Source organism: Microplitis mediator, chromosome 6 (assembly GCF_029852145.1).
Source record: "Microplitis mediator isolate UGA2020A chromosome 6, iyMicMedi2.1, whole genome shotgun sequence".
NCBI lineage: Eukaryota > Metazoa > Arthropoda > Insecta > Hymenoptera > Braconidae > Microplitis > Microplitis mediator.
Window position 1 is genome coordinate 15718573 of NC_079974.1, and position 18751 is coordinate 15737323.

Below are 18751 nucleotides of genomic sequence, written 5' to 3' on the forward strand. Positions count from 1 at the left end.
AGCAGACATCAGACAAATTTAAAATTATAAATAAATAGAGTCAATAATTAATAAAATAAAATTTCAAAAAAATGCGCATTTAAAAAAATTTTGAAATTAATAAGTGCATTTTTTATAAATATTTTTTTAAAAATTATTTACTCTACTTATTTATAATTTTAAATTTGTCTGATATCTGCTACATTCACACTCGTACTTTTTAAAATATACCCTGCAAGTTAACCAAAAAAATATCAATGATGAAATGTTATGAAATAAATAAGAAATTTTAGTAATTAATAAAACTTGAATAATTTTTTAAAATAAATTTAACATGAGGAAATTAATGGTTTGTGCAATGGAAAGTGACAAGTAATTTTTTATTTACTTTCTTCAGTTTAAATATATTTGTAATTTGATTGATAGCAAAATTTTATCATGATGAAATTTATTAATTATGCGAGCAAAAAATACACGAGACAATTTTTTACAAGTGCATTTAAGTATGCATCGAATCAACCAACGGAGCAGGAAATAATGCGCCGAAATAAAATGAAAACAACACATTATGTTACTGCAGTTGGTGTAATTTCTATTGGTTTAGCTTATGCTGCTGTGCCACTGTACAGAGTTTTTTGTCAGGTAAATTTTTGTTTAATATTTTAAATATATTTATTGCTGATTGATTTCAATGTCATCTGGAGTATATGAGACATGTCGGCGTTTTATTTTCAAAATTTCTGTATGGAAAAATCTTTTACTGCTGGTTATTCGAGTACCTTTTGATAACTCATCAATAAAATCATATTTTGTACTTGCATAATATTTTATTTATTGGAATTGTTTATATTAAAATTTAAAGTTTACTGAGGTGTCATATACGCCAGGTAAAATAATAAGCTTTTAAATAATAAGAATCTAAGGGAAAATAGACTTTTAGAAATTCCATACTCCAACAAGTCATTAATACAAAACGGTCCCAGAAATAGAATTTTTAAATTAGTTGATGACAACTCAGAATCGTTAAATTTTTTTGGTGGATCTCTAAATGCATTCAAAAAGTCCATCAGAGTAGAAATAAAAAATAGAGTGAAAACTGAGTCTAATAATTAAACTGTATGACTGATCATGTTTATTTCTTTTTTTAGTATGATCCTGAAATTAGAAGACAATTAATAATTTTCGGATTTTCTTTCAGATGTAGAAAATTAAAAAAACTATGAGTGTAATATTCTGAAATATGTTTTTTTTTTAATTTATGGTTTTAAAAAAAGTCCAAAAATGATTAGACTTCGGCTAATTTCAGTATCATTTTTTAGTTTATTTCTTTTTGGATCATTCTTTATTTACTTTTTTTTTATTTTTATGTTATTCGCACTGTGATAATGCGAATGAATATTGCAAAATTGTTTAAATTGCGTAAAGCGTTAAATAAATAAATATACATTTAATTTAAATAATTATCATTATCTAATAACTATTAATTAAAAAATTTAAATTATTTATTATTTTTTTTTTTTTAATACGCATTCCTGCAATTTACAATATGATACAATAATTCGATTGATTAATTGATGAACAGGACAGATGAAGACAATGGTAGAAATAGAAACATTATTTAGTATTTAAGTAGATCATAAGTAGACTTCTTGAATCGCTCCAATGAACCCCGAAGAATTCTAAGTCACTGGAATAATTGTTAAGTGCATCAAGTAGCCTTATCCATGGTTTAAATTTAATAAATTGCTTTTTTGTATTGGCTACATGGACTAGACGGTTATTCCTTAGGCCGAATTTAGGAATATTCAGTTCTATTTGGCTTAATATCTCCGGAGATACAAAATAACTATTAATAATTTTATAGAAGAAGCAAAGCTGGTAATACAGATGTCGAGTTTGAAAACTCCAAATATTAATTGCACCGTATTGGTCTTCAATACTCTTTACAATTCCATTTGTTCTGAGTATGAATTATAAAAATAGTAAATTATTTATGGATAACTTTTTGCAGGCAACGAGTTATGGCGGGACAGTAGGACATGATGCGTCGATGGTAGACTCAATGAAACCTGTACATGATCGAAAAGTACGAGTAATATTTACAGCTGACACCGCAGCAGCAATGACATGGGATTTTAAACCTCAACAAAAAGAAATAAAAATATTACCAGGAGAAACAGCACTTGCATTTTATACAGCTACTAATCCTACTGATAGACCAATTGTTGGTATTTCTACGTACAACGTTGTTCCATTTGAAGCTGGGCAATATTTTAACAAAATTCAATGTTTTTGTTTTGAAGAACAACAACTAAATCCTCATGAACAAGTTAATAATGATCTTTATTTATATAATATTTAATAACATGTTATAATTGTAACTAATACTAATTACAATAATATTTTATAAAGGTTGACATGCCAGTATTTTTTTACATCGATCCAGAATTTGCAGAAGATCCATTGATGGAAAACTGCTCTGACATTACATTGTCATACACATTTTTTGAAGCTAAAAAAGGTTTTAGACTTCCTACGCCAAGCTACGTTAAGCCACATACAACGTAAAGAGGCTTGTAATTATAGTGCTCGCGGTTCAAATGTACAAATTATAATATTACTAATAAACTGTAATGATACGACTAGTTGAATTAATTGAGATATCACTGCTTAAATATTTTAGTTCATTAAATTTCTTCAAACTTATATAATTTGTAGGGGTGTGCGAATCGTGTTTGAATTAAATCGAATCGAATACAATTATTCAGTTCGAAATTTAAATCGAATTCGATAAAATAAGTTTTTCAATTTTCGAATTGATAGATTTGAATCGAGAAAACTTTTTCGTAGATTCGTGTCTGTGCTCTATTTATTTCTGGCAAAAATTTGAATTATTAGAAAAAATATTACAATTTCAAGCTGTTCAACAGAAAGTTTTGGAATTATTCGTGAATTATCGAATAGTTTGGAGTTTCGAAATATTCGTAAATTTTTTAATAGTTCGATTCGATTTGATAGAATAATTCACAAGCTCGAACTATTCGCACACCTCTAATAATTAGTTATTAATTAATAGTTAAAAATAAAATTGAAAGTATTTTACTTGAAAAAAAAAAAAAAAATTAATGACAATAACTAAAATCTAAAGAGTGCATTAACCGGATATGCACGTCGTAAGCCACATACTTTTTCTTTATCAATATACATTGCATCTATTTTTAATGCTAAATCATGCTCCAATGCATTTCTTGTTCTTAGTAATCGTTGATGCTGACACTCGATTTCTTTTAACATCTTGTGCATTTTATCTACCTCACGATTAATATTTTCAGTTTCCTTTTGCAGACTGCAATAAATTATTTAATTAATACAAACATTTTATTTACAATACTAATTAAATATTTAATTAGTATTAAAATTTACGAACCTAACGTGAGCATAATCGCGACATAATTCCAATTCTGGACGATGCATTCGTGCTTCTAAACGAGTATGAGCTACTTTGAGAGCATAACTTTTGTCAGCAATAGCTTTCCGCAGTATTTCCATATTTTTTTCAACGTCAAAAATTTCTTGTTGAACCTATTAGTGAATTTTTATTTTAAAAAATAGTAATAATTATTGAAACATGTACATACTTTATGTAAATGCTGTTGTAATTGATTTTTAGCTTCCAGCAATTCAGAGCTACGACGAGACAATGCATTATTAGAGTTCGTCCATGATTCCCACATTTCTCTCGACACGCGATTCACTAAAGATTCAGATTCAGCTCGCAATTGAGCTGATTTGACTCGTTCACTTTGTGACTTCTGAACTAATCTATTGGCTGCATCTGCCCAAGTTTCTTGCTCTGATACACTAAAAAAATTTAATAATAATTAAACTATCAAATTTTATATGAAAATCTAATGAAACAAATATTAACTATTTACCATGGATCATATTTTTCAATACCCGAATAATATTGTATCCCTTGGCTGTAATTATTTAGGTGATGGCAAAGAGTATCGATTCCTAATGCACTTTCTTTATTTTTCATGTCCAGTTGTAATTGATTTTGAGAAGCTCGACAATTTCGTAACTTGTAAAATTAAAAAAAATCATTTATTATTATTTAGTTATAAAAAAAATAATAATTTTGTTCTTTAATCACTTGCCTGGTCTTTGACTCGATCAAGACATGCTTCTAATTTTTTTTGACTTGTCCGAAGATTTGATAATTCATTGAGAAGACATTTTTCTGAATCATCGTGCACAAGTTCGGTCCCTAAAATGAAAAAAAAAACGACAGTATTTTAGGATATTGAATAAATTATTGATTTAATAATCAACCTTTCCTGGCTTCTCGATGATAAAGACACTCTTCAGCAATATGCAGCGGTCCTTCGATATCTTGAATAGCTTTTTCCAAAACAGCACGACAATCTTGAAGTCTTTCGCACTCTTGAATAAGTCTTTCCAGTTCAGCTGCCACTTCATTTCGCCAAAACGTCACGTCAGTTATTCGTTCGCCTAATCTACGATCTGTGTCATGTTGGAAATTATGAATTTTTTCTTCTGCAGCTCTAAAAAATTTAATTTGTATTTATTTTTAATTAATAAGAAATAATGTTTATTTAATTTTTATAAATTATTTGTTTACCGCATAATCTTGACAGCGTCATTTCTTATTCGTTCTGAGTAATAAGTATTAGCATCAGCTTCATTGTAATATTTAATTTGTTTTTGAAACCACTCGTTTGGTGTGTAACGAGTATGAAGAGCTGATTGAGATGCATGAACAGGATTACGATGAAATCCAGTCACAAGATTTGGAAATTTTAACGGCTCTGTAGACATGTCAGTAACTGGATCCAATGCATAATTCGACACGCACTTTGTCGATCTTTAAAACAGTTTAAAAAATATATTTATTATTTAAACCTTTTAGCAGTAACGTTAAAATTTGAAAAACAAAAGGTTACCGGAAGTAAAATAAGCAATAAACCCAACAATAAAAATGTTCTTATTGTTTAGACAGTTACATTTTATTATAGACCTTGTAACTAGTTTTATAATATTATATCCCGATCGAAATCCATATACATATGGAAATCCAGCCTAGATTCTTATGTGGGTTCCCACATGACGTTTTTGAATGGATTCCCATATAGTTTCTTATAGGAATCCAGCATAGATTCATATACTCGTATCAATAGACTACAGACACAGAAATTCAGGTACACCGTATTCTATAGAAATTACTTATATAGAAACCCAGAATTCCTACAAATAAATCCATACATCTCAATTCCTATGTCAAGTTCCTACATGGGAATTCAGGTACCCATAGTTTCCTATGTGGGTTTTCCATATGGAAATCCAGATACAGAAACCCATGGTTTCCTACATCAATTCTTATATAAATCCATACTATCCTTTATATTAATTCCTATGCATTCTTACATAAATCCATACTTTTCTCTATGAACCCCTCTGGGTTCCCATGCAATCCCACATTGATTTTTTTTTGATAAGGATCTCTAATGTAAAAAATTAATTTAGTTAATGCTAAATGTATTTCTATATAGTATTAAAATTGAATTGTTCGAATCATTTTTTTAAATTAGGGATGATACTGAAAATAAAAATCATTCGAAACTTTGTTTATATTTTATAAACAAATTGTACATACTATTAAATAAAATTATTTGAAATTATGCACATGGAAAAATCATTGGTATGAATTTTTAAAATTATTTTACATTAATATTTAATAAGTTTATTAAAAATCAATAAAAATTTGAAATTTTAGTTCTCTTATTTAAATTTAAAAACGGGTATTTATTTATATATATACTTAAATTATTTTAATCATTTAAAAAATATAAAATAAAAATAATAAATTGAATAATTATTTTAAATAAAACACTTACAGTGGAACCAATTGAACGTTTTCATATCCAATATTTGGGCGCCAAGGCATCAGCGAATGAACTCTCTTGCAATCACTTCCACGGACTGGAATTACTGGCTCCAAACAAGCCATTGATGATCCAACAGTTGCCCAAGGCTGAATTAGCTGTCAACAATAATTACATTTAACAATAATTAAAAACTCAAAAACTTTTAAGTAAATCACAAGTTCAAATATCAATTTCTCCATTATCAGTTATTCAATCATGGCTGATGTACCGAAAGATGCTCCAGAACGTACGTATTTAATTATTATAACTGCGTACAAAATAAAATAGTAATAATTAAAAATGATTCTAAATCTATTTTCAAATGTTTTACTTTAAATATTAATAATTAAAAACATAATAATTAATGTTACTCAAGAATTATTTATAAAAAAATATAATTGATAGGTTACGTCAACTACATGACAGTTAAATAATATTTATATTTAATTTTTAAGATTGTCCTGGAACAGAAAGCGATAATGCGGGAAAAGTATCAGCGTGTGCTGGTTGTCCAAATCAAAATATTTGCGCGTCAGGTGAAACAAAACAACCTGATCCTGGAATAGAATTAGTGAAACAAAGGCTTGCTGATGTCAAATACAAAATTTTAATATTATCAGGCAAAGGTGGTGTTGGTAAAAGTACAATGACTTGTTTAATAGCACGTGCTTTGGCTGCTGACAGTGCAGACAGAAATGTAAGCATCAATAACTAATCATTTAATTACATTTAAAGTAGGGTAGAAGTACTTGTACTATTTGTGGCCACTTTAGAGCCAGTTTTGCCCACTTGAAAAATTTTAATAAATTAATATGTAATGTATGCATATTTTATTTTTTTAATTCGTTCAAAGACAATTTTTTTACTGTGTTAAAATGAAATTTTTTTAATACTTTTTCATTAAATGGTACTTCTACCCTATCTATTGAGCATTAATTATAACAAATATCAAAAGACTTACTTTCTTTCCTAAACCTAGTACATCAATCTGATTTTCGATGTACATTGTTTCATGTCAAGGACTAAAAATATCTTGCACAAGCATTGATCCTGTAAACTCTAATAAAATTCACTATCTATCTATAGCTATTTGTGTCGTATCAGTTCGTACCAGCTTCTTATTGATTGTTATTGTCCCTATAGTACACGGTTTGATTTTTAATATTAGTGTTCTTGGTCTTTAAATTTACTGATCTATAAATATTTAACTGACGTTATTATTTTTATAATTATAATTTATTTGTTTTCAGGTTGGAGTATTGGATATTGATATTTGCGGACCTTCACAACCAAGAGTTTTAGGAGTTGTTGGAGAACAAATACATCAAAGTGGTTCTGGATGGTCTCCTGTAGTATGTTCATTATTTTATCTTGTAAAATATAATTTATTTCTTAGGAATCGATAATGAAAATATATTAATTTAAGACCACTGGTATTTAGATTTAAGTACAACGATAATAATTGTCTAAACTACCCGTGATCTTAAACGTCATTTTTAAATATTTAGACATAAGCAATAAGTTGGATAAAAATATATTTTAATATTTTATTGTTACAGTATGTAGAAGATAATTTAGCATTAATGTCAATAGCATTTTTATTAAATAGTCCGAGTGATGCTGTAATTTGGCGAGGACCTAAAAAAAATGGTACAATATTTTTATTTGAATTATTTAATAATTTACTTTTATTCTCAAACCATAAAGTTAAATACTTGATAATGAGTAATTAAAAATATTTTTTATAGGAATGATTAGACAATTTTTATCAGAAGTTGATTGGGGTAATTTAGATTACTTGATATTAGACACACCACCAGGTACCTCAGATGAACATTTATCCGCTACTACATATTTGAAGAGTGCAGGAATAACGGGAGCAATTATTGTTACTACTCCACAGGAAGTGGCTCTACTTGATGTGAGAAAGGAAATTGACTTTTGTAAAAAAGTTAAAATTCCTATTCTAGGTGCTATTGAAAATATGAGTGTTTTTGTTTGTCCTAAATGCAAAGTAAATATTATTTTTATATTATTGATAAACAAATAATTTTTTATTCAAGGCCATTCTCAGACAGTGCCCGGCAGTTTTTAAAAATTTTCAATGACTCAACTGTCATAAGCGTACATCAAAATTTAATTAATTAATGAAAAAAAGAAATTAAAGCATTAATTGAAAAAATGATGAGTTGCAATTTCGCTGATATATACTTTACAAAATACGACTTACAGTTGATATCAATTAAGAGCTAAACAAAATTTGTTAAATAAATTTTAGCCTCCAAGATTTGAAAATTCAAATTATAAAATTGACATCAAGATTTTACTGAAATTTATTTTCCAAATTTTGTTTAACTCCCAATTGATATCAACTGTAAGTAATTTTTTAAAAATCTATATCAGCGAAATTGCAACCACGTTGTCCTTTTTTCAATTAATGCTTTAATTTTTGTCAATTAATCGATTAAATTTGGATACTCTTATGACAGTTGACATTGAAAATTTTTAAAAAGTGGCGGGCACTGTCTGAGAATGTTCTTAAAGTATTAATTCATTATTATATTCATTTATTAGAATAGTGCAGAAATATTCCCAGCATTAACTGGTGGTGCGCGTCACATGGCTGAAGAAATGAATATTGACTTTTTAGGATCACTTCCTTTGGATCCTTTGCTAGCACGTTGTTGTGATGAAGGTAAAAATGTTTTTACTGAAATGCCTGAATCACCAACAATTGTTGAGCTTAAAAAAGTTGTTACTAGTAAGTTAATTTAAAAATTTATACGATATTTAAATACTTATGGAATTCATTAAATTAACTCATAAATAATTTATTTATCAGGGATCATTGACAAGTGCGAGAGTGGAGGAATAAAAACAGCTGCAGGTGATGAATAATCGTACAAAAAAATTCCAAACTTTGTATATTTATTATCTAATGTATTAATGATGCATTATAAAAAAATCTTATATTTTATTTTTAAAACACCAAAAACGTTTATCTTCTTCATATAAATAAAAATTATTTTAATATCTAGGTAATTTGGTTAACAGTATGTACAGTAATCAATTAGTCACGATTAAATCGTATTTAAAATTTATGACTTCCTATTAATATTTAAATTTGAACTATCAAGGACAATAATCATGATCTGAATCACTAAAAATATATCGATATATTACATTTTTAGCCTCCTGTTCGATACTGCATGGTGACTGATCATCGTCGACACTATTAGCAGCGACATATCTGAATATTTTATTCATATTTTCTTGTTCATTGTCATTATTATCATAAACAGATAATGCTGTTGATTCATTATCATCTGAATTAATGGATACGTATCTAAATATTGTATTTTCAATATCTTGATTATTATTTGTTATCTTTTCACAGTCTTCGCTCAGCGATGTATTAGTGTTTTTACTATCTTGTTTTGTATTTACTTCCATCTTAAAAAATATAAATAATAAATTTCTGTACAGTAAAAGACCCAGTATCCGATCAGGGAACTAGTACCCGATCACTCATGTATTTTTTTTTTATATCTATATTTACTAAATTATACCAAATATAGATATAAAAATTAGTGAAGTGATCGAGTACTAGATCCTAGTACTGATCGTGTACAAGATCGAAAATTAGATCCTAGTATTGATCGGGTACAAGATCGAGTACTAGATTAGATACTAGATCGAGTACTAGATCTTTTACTTTACAACTAAATATTACACTGTAAAAAATTGGGAATGAACTTGGAGTGATTACGGATTTTATTTAAGTTCAAACTCAATCCGTCAATCGGAGTTCCGGAGTTTAAAAAAAAATCACTTTACACATGGAGTAAATTGAAAGTTTGTTTTTTCAGCTGAGTGATTTCGGAATGATGTAAATTTTATTTCAATCTGCATTCATTCTGATTCAAAGTTTTAATACTTAAATGAACTCTCCTTCGGAGTGAATTTCACTTCAAAGGGATCAAATAAATAAACAGTCATCCGATCCGCATTCACTCCGCTAATTTTTTATAGCGTAAGTACGTAGTTATATACTAATTCCTAATTAATATTAAAGAATAAAAAAATTACCGGAAGTCCATTATTTGTTTTTAAATTTTCTATTAGCATAACTAATTTAAAATTTTTATCATTCAACTGCTTGGCTCTTTTTTTAATCAATTGAAGTTGCGTTTGAAGCTGAGAAATACGATTTCTCGCTTGTTGAAAGTAAAATCGTGCTTTTTTTGGTGAATTCATATCATCAATATTAAAATCACCTTCAAAATATTTACGTCTGCGAGGTAAATTTTCCGAATCCGTCAAATCGACAGCAGATATAGTTACAGTATCAGGAATCAATTCTTGTGTACATCTCGAATCATTTTCTGAATCATTTTGCTCTGAAATTATTATCGACGGATTATCTTCAACATCTGAATGTGTCCTTTGAAAAACAGAAAATTCTTATAAATATCTTTTATATATAAATTAATACTCTACAAATAAATAAAAATAATGAACTTCGTATTTACTCATTGCAATCGTTTGCCTGTCGATGTGCAGAAATGATGTTTGGTTGCCTTCGTACAGAAATAATATTCGGTGAAGTAAATTTTTTTTTTCTTCTAACCACTTTACTGTCATTATTGTCACCAACATAAAGAGTTGGAACAGCATCAGCTCGTAATGATCTACCTCTGCCAAAATGACGTGGAATAAAGGAATCATCAGTGAAATGTTTTGAGCAAATACGAGCAACAGTTGTTAGTTTTAAATTATTTTGATCCAGTTTAAGAATTGAAAACCATTTGTCCTTCATTTTTTCATCTTTAGGAAGTCTAAAAAAAAAAAAAACAAACAACAATTAATTAAATTTAATTGTTTTCATTATTAATCATAATAATAATTAAAAAAACAAGTGCAATACGTACTGATAAAATGATAATGAACTCTCTTTTTTGTATCTTGCTCTACAATTTGAAACAATACAGCGAAAACCCATTTTTAAAAATACTTTTTGTACAAATAAACAGCGTAAATAATTGAAAATTAAATGTTATCTATAATAATATATTTAAAAGTAATTTAAATAATTAATAACAATGATAGTTTGTAAAGAACTGTCATGTGATAAAATTGAATTTAAATTGTAGGTTATACTGATATATTTTCTATAGTTTATTTTTGTAAAATTGCTTTTTCAAATCTTCGGATATTATCGTTTTTATATGAATTTGACGTATGAATGTGAATGTAGCAGACATCAGACAAATTAAAAACTATAAATAATTTAAAAAGTAATATTTATAAAAAATTCACTTATTAATTTCAAAATTTTTTAAATGCGCATTTTTTTTTTATTTAATTTTATTATTTATTTACTCTATTTATTGATAATTTTAAATTTGTCTGATGTCTGCTTTACAAGGAAAAAAAAAAAACAAAAATATGCACATGTAGAAAATTAAAAAAATTACAAGTGCATTTTTTTCAAATATTTTCTTTTTATAATTTATCGTTTTTAAAAAAAAATTCAAAAATTATTAGACCTCGGCTAACTTCAGTATCATTTTTTATTGGAGTGTGAATAGAACAGACAAATGGGAATTTTTTAAATTTTTGAATAAATAAAAAAAATGCAAGGAATAAAAATTTGAAAACGCATATTTTTAAATCAATGAAACATCAGTACCCGCATTTTTTAAATTTATTTATTAAAAATTAAAAATTTCAATATTTTAGCATTCAAATTTAGTTCAATTAAAGACAGGGATCGGCACCGAAAATACTCGAAGGCAATTGAAATAATAAAATAAAATAGATATATATATTATTAAATATATGAGAAATCATATGATTTTGTTGACGGTTTACTTGAATGAACTTTACCGTCAACTTAAAACATGGCGTCAGTGATAAAAGGTGCGAGATAAAATTAATTTACCTTAAAAATAAAGTATTAAAAATATTAACAATTATCTATTAACATACATATATTTTTTAAATATTTAAGCAATGAACAAAATAAATAAATAGATGTATTAAATAATTTAATTTAACTATTATTTTAATTAATTACACTTGTGAATACTTGTGTAGACATTGGTGAAATTTGGAGCAGACTATTTGATCATCGTCCGTTTATACAAGGTGAATTATCATATTTTGTACGTGAATTTGAGGTAATTTATTATATTTTTTACTTAAATTTATTTTATCAAGGAATTATATTATTTTGATACTCTAATTACTGTTATTTAGGAAAGGCGGGGTGACAGAGAAGTAGAGAGATTATTTAAAATATTAGAATACTCTACCGAACTTGAGCAAAATCAAATTGATAGAGCTGAACAACTTGGGGATTGTCATTTACCAAGTTTAAAAGCTAATACTGATGTGGCACTGACTATGTGCGAGAGGATAATTCAAAGAGAAAATAAATTTAATAGTGTAAGTATTATCCCAAATAGCACAGAGAAAACTTTAAGGTGTCTTTTGAAAGGACAAAACAAGTTTTTTTTGCCTCAAAGTCAAGTTTATTTAAATCAATAAGACATACATATGTTGGTCTTAAGATTCACAGGAAACTTGTGTTCTTTTTTCCGTTTAAAAAAGTCATTTCAATTAAAAAATCGTTTAGATGATAACTTATTTTACCACTATTTGTAATTTACTTTTTGCCGTTACTTGTGTCAAGTCTTTTAAGCAGATATTCTTTCGGTGACATGAGTTTCTGATTGTTTTGTCAACATTTTGGTGCCTTATCGACAAGTCAAAAAACAGCCTCAAAACTTTTATCTTATAAAAGTCACAAAGCCAAGTGTGCTACCTGGGATTGTTGAAAAATCAGTAGAAATTCAATTATTTTTAATTTAAAAATAAATAAATTTAATAGCAATAGAGAAAAATATTTTTCAAAATTTTTCTGTTTATTGTTTTTAAAATAATTTTTTTTTCTAATCATTCAAATTTCATATTATTCCGAAGCATTTGACTTCAATATGTGTCTTTTCATTATTTAAAATATTTTTTTAACAATTGAGAGTACAAGAAATGAAATTGAATTTCCACTTTTAAATAAATTTCAATTTAATTTCTTCTTATTTTTAAAAACTGATTATTAACTAGTTACATTTTTTATTAAAATAAAGATAACTTATTTGAATTAAATTTCAGGATAATAAGTTGGCTGAAAACAGAGAACTACGTAAAGAAGAATGGAAAAAGTTTATCAATGATATGAGTGATAAGTGTCGTAAAGTTGATGCAACATTTAACGAAAAAGAAGAAGAATTAAAAAATTTTTACGCTGACCTAGAAAAAAAACTTCATATAAATCCATAAACATTTTTCTAACTTACAGTTTTTAGTTAAAAAAACTCCACTTAATTATTCAATTACCATAAATTTTATATATTTGTTTTTTTTGTTAATTTTTTTTTTTTTTTTTTTGTTAATTATTTTTAATAATTTAATATGCCAGTAGAGCAAATAGAGGACCCATTTATAAAGATAAAAGCAACGTTGCCATTAATTAAATTTGTGAGAAAAAATGTAAATATCAAGGAGGCTCCAGAGAGGATACGATCGTTAAAAAAATCATCAAATAAGTCAGACAATTATTTATTAAAAGTAGATGATATTAAGTGGTTAAATAATTATTTAATAGAGTACAGGAAAAAATCAGATAGCAAAGTTTATTTACATGAATTATTGGATGGCACAAATATTGACTTACCTCAACCTAAAGTGACACCGAGAAATCCTGTTTTGGAAGCGAGAATTAAAAAATTAACGGCACAACAAAATAATCGTGATTATGAAGCTATGACTAAAGAAGTTGATCCAATTAAAAAACGTCATCCTGAGGATACTATTGCATTTCAAAGTAAGATTATATTATAAATATTTAATAATTATAATAACAGGGTTACCACTCAAGTTTCTTGACTTTTACCGTCTTTCTAGTATGAAAATAATTTTTTTTTCCGATCTTAAAAACACCGAGTAGTATAAGAAGTTTATTGATAGTCGGTTTTACTGTTTTTAATTTTTTTTTAACATTCAACTAATGCTATAAATTATTTTTGCACATGATATATTTTTAACAAATAATCGTACATATGAAAAAAAAAAAAAAATAAAAAAAACGTATGAAAATCTAAAGATATTTGATATCACTTAATGGCTTTTTGTAGACAATTAGTAATTTTTTTTAGTCCATAAAATTTGGAGAAAAAAAAATTTGAATATTTATTAAACCAGTCACTGGAAAAAATATTTATTTCTGAACTACTTGACTAATAATAAAATTCGAAAATGCTTAAAAATTAATTTGAAAGTTTTAAATTGTACCCCGTTTTTTAGGTGGGTGGAAACTCTGAGTAAGATAAAATTGATAACTATTAATTACAATGATAATGATTTATTTACAGTGAAAGAAATAAATAGACAGCTTATTGCTATATTGCAATTTGTTACAACAGTAATTGCAGCATTTGCATTTGGTTTTATTGGAATCGAACTAATAGTTGGTAATCTCGACTTTGGATTCCGTTTATTACTTGGAATAATATGCGGTCTTATTGTTGCGCTAGCAGATATCTATTTTCTCGCTAAAAAATTGAATGAAGATTATGTTGAAGTAACAAAACCGATGCCAATTTATACAAAATTACACAAAGAATAATAATAATAACTTCCGAAATAGATTATACAGTCATCAAAATTATGTAGCAAAATACAAAATACTTCATGATTTAATTACACCAAATTGATTATAAATTATAAAAATAAAAACTAATATTTATAATAAATACCATTAAAAATTAATACCAATGATTATTTATCATAAATAAAAACATGAATATAAGAAAATTTAAATCTAATTATTTATTTCAATCATCATGTTCACTTTCACTATGAGATTCACTTTTATTCGAACCGCTTTTACCATTTGATATATTTTTATTATCCTCACTACTTAAGTCATCATCGTCATCATCATCTTCCTCTTCTTCATTATTATTATCATCATCACCATCATCATCATCGTTCTCGTCCTTTTTAGAATTAGAATCACTTTCAGAACCAGATTCTGAATCGGATTGACTGTCACTGTCGGAATCAGAGCTACCAGATGAACTACTTCGTGCAGCAGCTTCTCTAGCAGCCATCAGCTCTTTGAATTGTCTTACTGTTATTTTACGCGGCATTATTTCTTTAAGAAAATCTAAAGTTTCATTAGTCTGCGCTACTTCTGCTAAATGTTTATAATCTAATGTATTTTTTTGATTTGCTTGGGAATAAGCTTCTGTTGTTAAATACTGGATAAACATTTCCTGATAACATAACAAAATAAACAATAGTATTATTTATTAATTAATAAAGTAAATATGATACTAAAATTAGCTGATGTCTAATAATTTAAAAATTTTTTTCAAAATGATCATGTAAAAAAAAATATTCCGGGAAATTGCACCTGTAGTTTTTTAAATTTTCTACAAGTGCATATTTTTAGTTTATTTTTTTTTTTATTTGAATTGTTGAAAAAAAAATTCAAAAATTGCTAATTGTATGCTAACTTCAGAATCATGAGTAAACGATACTGAAATCAACCGACGTTTAATAATTTTTTTCAAAACGATAAATTATAAAAAAAAAATATTTTACAAAATTGCACATATGGTTTTTTTCATTTTCTAAATGTGCATATTTTTAGTTTTTTTGTAATTGATTTGTTGAAAAAAAATCAGAAAATAGTTAATTGTCTGCTAATTGATGATACTGGAGTTGGCCGACGTCTAATAATTTTTGAATTTTATTAAAAACGATGAATTAAAAAAACAAAAAATTTTTGGAAAAATTGCACTTACGGTTTTTTAAATTTTCTACATATTTTTAGTTTTTTTTCCTTTCTAAATTAAATTGTTGAAAAACGATCCGAAAATTATTAATTGTCTGCTAACTTCTGGATCATAAGTAAATAAGTAACCAGTTGTAGAAGTTATAATTAAATCTTATAAAAATAACAAAACTCCGGTTCTGATAAAACTCAAATAAGAGTCAACCGGAACTTTGGTGTTTTCATAAAATTTATTTCGAACTTTTAAAAAGAGTAACTAATAATTAAATAAACAAATAAATATAATTACAGTAGCTTTGGTAACTAAAAATAAACCATCTTGACCAATAGAATCAACATCCGGTGAACTTTTCATTATTGTACGGACTCTTGCTAATGGTAATCGAAGTTCTCGAATTTTTTGTGGTGACTGATGTGATGCCATTATTTATTATCAGTAATTGCCAATTATATTATGAATTAAAAATTATTCCTATAAATGATAGATCAATAGATTATGAGTATTTAAAGTAATTATAATTTAATTTAATTATTGATAGTTTACTTACGTTTCAAATATAAAATATATAATAAACTGAAAAGTATTTACTTATTTTTTACGTAAATTAAAAAATAATAGTTGAATTGTAAACAATAGGAATCAAACAAAGACAATATTTAACTAAAAAAATAAATAATACAAACGATTAAATAAATTATTAAAGAGATTATTTATTTCGTTGTTTACATTGAATTGACGGTTATGTTTTGCTGGTAAATTTTAAATCCAACCGTGTGAGGGAAAAAAAGAAGCAGCTCCCTCGGAAAACTTCGGATTTCTCCCTCTCCAGTTTGTTTGTCTAACGATCCGTCATCATTGAGTACATTCCGAAATGCGCTGCAGCTTAGCAGCATACCGTGCAAAAGTGCAGGGTAGTAGCAGCAGCATGATTTTTGAGCAAAACACTTGCGTGTTTTTTTTTTTAGTATTTTAAATATTTCTATCATATTCAGCTGCCATTTTATTTTCATTTACGGTTTTTAATTTTTCTCCCATTTCTGAAAAGTTATTTATCGAATATCTAAATTTACTGCGCAAGTAATAAGACTAATTAATAAATTATTTATGAAAATAAAAAAAAATTTCGAGTATACTTTTTGTCTAATTAATATAATTATTGACACAAATGAATTTTAATAAAATTATGAAATTTCAATTTTGAAATTTCGCGCCAAGCTGGCGCTACTGCGCGTCACTGTATTTAACGTTCAAATTTTTGCTAAAGTGGGGGTAGTCGATGAATCGTCAAGTCGATTGCTTTGTATCAACTGACGGTTCGATAGCGTCAGTCAGTATCGTCGACAACGGCAGTACTAGTAAAGATCCTTCTTTGTTCTTTACGTTTGAATTGAGACACAGTATTGCAGTTAATTCGCGGAATTGTCCATAAAGTTTATTGTTCAGTTATTGTTTAATTAAAATGTGCAGTGTTTATAAAATTTAAATTGTTCAAAGTGTCTGTGGTGTCGCTAAGTGTTGAGTGTTCAGTGCTAGTGTAAAGTGTTGCAAATTGCTGATGCTGATAACTTCCAAGTTCCTGAGCAAAATCACCTGGCATCGTCTGGTGGGGAAATAGCAGTTAAGTGACGTTTTTTTAGCTGCAATACACTTAAAGCAATTTAAATTAAATCTCTAAGTGTATAAGGACACCCTTCTGCACATTATTTCCCCACCAAGGTTTGTTCAAACACTTGCGTGTTTTTTTTTTTTTTATTTTTAAAATATATTTCTAATTAGAACGAAGATGGCTATGATAAGTTTTTCGGTAACTTATAAAAATTAGGGTAGTCTACTAAGATGTTCTAAGCGACGCATCTAAGGGCATTCTCAGACGTCACCCCCAATTTTTTAAAAATATTAAATTAGTTCCAAGTTATAACCGTATTAAAATTTCGTTAATTATGGGCATTCACAGACAGTGCCCCCCCCCCTTTTTTTTAAAAATATTCAATGACTTTCAATTGTCATATCCGTATCAAAATTTTATCATTTAATTAAAAAAAATTAAAGTTTTAATTGAAAAAAGAACAACGTAGTCGTAATTTCACTAAGATATAGATTTAAAAAAAAAATTACTAACAGTTGATATCAATTAGGAGTCAAACAAAATTTGTTGAATAAATTTCAATAAAATCTTCATGTCAATTTTATAATTCGAATTTTCAAGCTTTGTAATTTAAAATTTATTGAAAACGTTAAAATTTTCAAATATTCTGCTTTTAATTTCATAAATAAAATTAAAGGCCATGGGAAAGTGGACAGAATTAAGTCGATCGACACCATACTATTCATGAACGATTACAATTTTATAATTTTGTTTCAAAGTATAATTTAGTAATTACTCATTTACATACTTATTGTAATAATTATGTCTGAAATTTTCATTATGATTATGATGATTGTAAATGTAAATACTAGTAATGTATAACGATATTGCAACATTAAGAGTCTGAAAAAATATGAATCGTAATTCATATCATAGAGTCAGTATATGATATTATTATTTATAATTTTGTGAAAAATAAAAAAATAATCGCTTCCGGGTGGGCTCGAACCACCAACCTTTCGGTTAACAGCCGAACGCGCTAGCCGATTGCGCCACGGAAGCCGTCGAAATTTCGCATTGCGTTGACATTTATAAGTCTAAGTACGAGAATCATTTCCATTAATAATAATTTTTTTGTTAACTACAAATGAAAAAATCTGTCTATCGGTTGACCCTGCGGGCCAGCCCCAAAACTTCCCGCTGTTTTCGAGCTCCTTGAGCTCGAAAACATTGTTGTGGATGCATTTTCGAGCTCTTCGAGCTCGAAAATACTTTTGTGTGCCATTGTTTTTGAAAAAAACCGATGTTAGCATTTCTTTCTCCCACGATATCTCACGAACGAATTGACCGATTTTGATGGTTGAGGTGGCAAT

General features: G+C 27.2%; 7 protein-coding genes and 1 non-coding gene across 8 annotated transcripts; 4 read left to right on the forward strand and 4 right to left on the reverse strand.

The window, feature by feature from the left end:
• Nucleotides 1-198: 198 nt before the first annotated feature.
• Nucleotides 199-2634, forward strand: LOC130670194 (cytochrome c oxidase assembly protein COX11, mitochondrial). The gene is made up of 4 exons (XM_057473449.1): nucleotides 199-328; nucleotides 406-621; nucleotides 1991-2308; nucleotides 2392-2634. Exons 1-4 carry the CDS (start codon nucleotides 314-316, stop codon nucleotides 2545-2547), a joined length of 705 nt encoding a protein of 234 aa, XP_057329432.1. The 5' UTR covers nucleotides 199-313; the 3' UTR covers nucleotides 2548-2634.
• A 452-nt stretch (nucleotides 2635-3086) lies between these two features.
• LOC130670186 (tektin-3-like) lies at nucleotides 3087-7181 on the reverse strand. The gene is made up of 9 exons (XM_057473437.1): nucleotides 6889-7181; nucleotides 5898-6043; nucleotides 4625-4867; nucleotides 4315-4547; nucleotides 4140-4249; nucleotides 3915-4063; nucleotides 3618-3840; nucleotides 3407-3561; nucleotides 3087-3325 (listed from the first exon to the last, which is right to left on the reverse strand). Exons 1-9 carry the CDS (start codon nucleotides 6931-6933, stop codon nucleotides 3115-3117), a joined length of 1515 nt encoding a protein of 504 aa, XP_057329420.1. The 5' UTR covers nucleotides 6934-7181; the 3' UTR covers nucleotides 3087-3114.
• On the forward strand, nucleotides 6000-8910 carry LOC130670192 (cytosolic Fe-S cluster assembly factor NUBP1 homolog). Its single transcript, XM_057473448.1, has 7 exons — nucleotides 6000-6174; nucleotides 6383-6624; nucleotides 7178-7279; nucleotides 7487-7577; nucleotides 7676-7941; nucleotides 8502-8688; nucleotides 8770-8910. Exons 1-7 carry the CDS (start codon nucleotides 6144-6146, stop codon nucleotides 8823-8825), a joined length of 975 nt encoding a protein of 324 aa, XP_057329431.1. The 5' UTR covers nucleotides 6000-6143; the 3' UTR covers nucleotides 8826-8910.
• A 149-nt stretch (nucleotides 8911-9059) lies between these two features.
• LOC130670191 (THAP domain-containing protein 1-like) lies at nucleotides 9060-11087 on the reverse strand. The gene is made up of 4 exons (XM_057473447.1): nucleotides 10859-11087; nucleotides 10460-10765; nucleotides 10017-10371; nucleotides 9060-9380 (listed from the first exon to the last, which is right to left on the reverse strand). Exons 1-4 carry the CDS (start codon nucleotides 10927-10929, stop codon nucleotides 9060-9062), a joined length of 1053 nt encoding a protein of 350 aa, XP_057329430.1. The 5' UTR covers nucleotides 10930-11087.
• A 583-nt stretch (nucleotides 11088-11670) lies between these two features.
• On the forward strand, nucleotides 11671-13287 carry LOC130670198 (biogenesis of lysosome-related organelles complex 1 subunit 5). Its single transcript, XM_057473454.1, has 4 exons — nucleotides 11671-11849; nucleotides 12027-12109; nucleotides 12189-12377; nucleotides 13104-13287. The coding sequence occupies exons 1-4, from the start codon at nucleotides 11831-11833 to the stop codon at nucleotides 13269-13271; spliced, it is 459 nt and encodes a 152-aa protein (XP_057329437.1). The 5' UTR covers nucleotides 11671-11830; the 3' UTR covers nucleotides 13272-13287.
• LOC130670195 (transmembrane protein 199) lies at nucleotides 13259-14730 on the forward strand. The gene is made up of 2 exons (XM_057473450.1): nucleotides 13259-13815; nucleotides 14363-14730. The coding sequence occupies exons 1-2, from the start codon at nucleotides 13404-13406 to the stop codon at nucleotides 14614-14616; spliced, it is 666 nt and encodes a 221-aa protein (XP_057329433.1). The 5' UTR covers nucleotides 13259-13403; the 3' UTR covers nucleotides 14617-14730.
• Nucleotides 14731-14795: 65 nt separating this feature from the next.
• Nucleotides 14796-16632, reverse strand: LOC130670196 (chromatin accessibility complex 16kD protein). The gene is made up of 4 exons (XM_057473451.1): nucleotides 16520-16632; nucleotides 16341-16453; nucleotides 16082-16264; nucleotides 14796-15268 (listed from the first exon to the last, which is right to left on the reverse strand). Exons 3-4 carry the CDS (start codon nucleotides 16214-16216, stop codon nucleotides 14825-14827), a joined length of 579 nt encoding a protein of 192 aa, XP_057329434.1. The 5' UTR covers nucleotides 16217-16264; nucleotides 16341-16453; nucleotides 16520-16632; the 3' UTR covers nucleotides 14796-14824.
• A 1734-nt stretch (nucleotides 16633-18366) lies between these two features.
• Trnan-guu (transfer RNA asparagine (anticodon GUU)) lies at nucleotides 18367-18440 on the reverse strand. Its single transcript has one exon. It is a non-coding gene; the product is annotated as a tRNA-Asn (tRNA).
• Between the last annotated feature and the right edge of the window lie 311 nt (nucleotides 18441-18751).

Bases quoted from the DNA above. Each gene is read 5' to 3' on its own strand.
- LOC130670194 (XM_057473449.1), top strand. The intron at 622-1,990 runs GTAAATTTTTGT...AACTTTTTGCAG, and splicing joins TGTACAGAGTTTTTTGTCAG to GCAACGAGTTATGGCGGGAC. The intron at 2,309-2,391 runs GTTAATAATGAT...TATTTTATAAAG, and splicing joins AACTAAATCCTCATGAACAA to GTTGACATGCCAGTATTTTT.
- LOC130670192 (XM_057473448.1), top strand. From the start codon at position 6,144: ATGGCTGATGTACCGAAAGATGCTCCAGAAC. The intron at 6,625-7,177 runs GTAAGCATCAAT...ATTTGTTTTCAG, and splicing joins CTGACAGTGCAGACAGAAAT to GTTGGAGTATTGGATATTGA. The intron at 7,942-8,501 runs GTAAATATTATT...TTCATTTATTAG, and splicing joins TTGTTTGTCCTAAATGCAAA to AATAGTGCAGAAATATTCCC.
- LOC130670186 (XM_057473437.1), bottom strand. From the start codon at position 6,933: ATGTACATCGAAAATCAGATTGATGTACTAGGTTTAGGAAAGAAA. The intron at 3,841-3,914 runs GTAAATAGTTAA...AAATTTTTTTAG, and splicing joins ATTGAAAAATATGATCCATG to TGTATCAGAGCAAGAAACTT. The intron at 3,562-3,617 runs GTATGTACATGT...ATTCACTAATAG, and splicing joins TACAACAGCATTTACATAAA to GTTCAACAAGAAATTTTTGA.
- LOC130670191 (XM_057473447.1), bottom strand. From the start codon at position 10,929: ATGGGTTTTCGCTGTATTGTTTCAAATTGTAGAGCAAGATACAAAAAA. The intron at 10,372-10,459 runs GTAAATACGAAG...TGTTTTTCAAAG, and splicing joins CAGGCAAACGATTGCAATGA to GACACATTCAGATGTTGAAG. The intron at 9,381-10,016 runs GTAATTTTTTTA...ATATTTTTTAAG, and splicing joins AAACAAATAATGGACTTCCG to ATGGAAGTAAATACAAAACA.
- LOC130670198 (XM_057473454.1), top strand. The intron at 12,110-12,188 runs GTAATTTATTAT...ACTGTTATTTAG, and splicing joins ATTTTGTACGTGAATTTGAG to GAAAGGCGGGGTGACAGAGA. The intron at 12,378-13,103 runs GTAAGTATTATC...ATTAAATTTCAG, and splicing joins GAGAAAATAAATTTAATAGT to GATAATAAGTTGGCTGAAAA.
- LOC130670195 (XM_057473450.1), top strand. From the start codon at position 13,404: ATGCCAGTAGAGCAAATAGAGGACCCATTTATAAAGATAAAAGCAACG. The intron at 13,816-14,362 runs GTAAGATTATAT...ATTTATTTACAG, and splicing joins GGATACTATTGCATTTCAAA to TGAAAGAAATAAATAGACAG.
- LOC130670196 (XM_057473451.1), bottom strand. From the start codon at position 16,216: ATGGCATCACATCAGTCACCACAAAAAATTCGAGAACTTCGATTACCA. The intron at 15,269-16,081 runs GTAATTATATTT...TTATGTTATCAG, and splicing joins TTTTAGTTACCAAAGCTACT to GAAATGTTTATCCAGTATTT.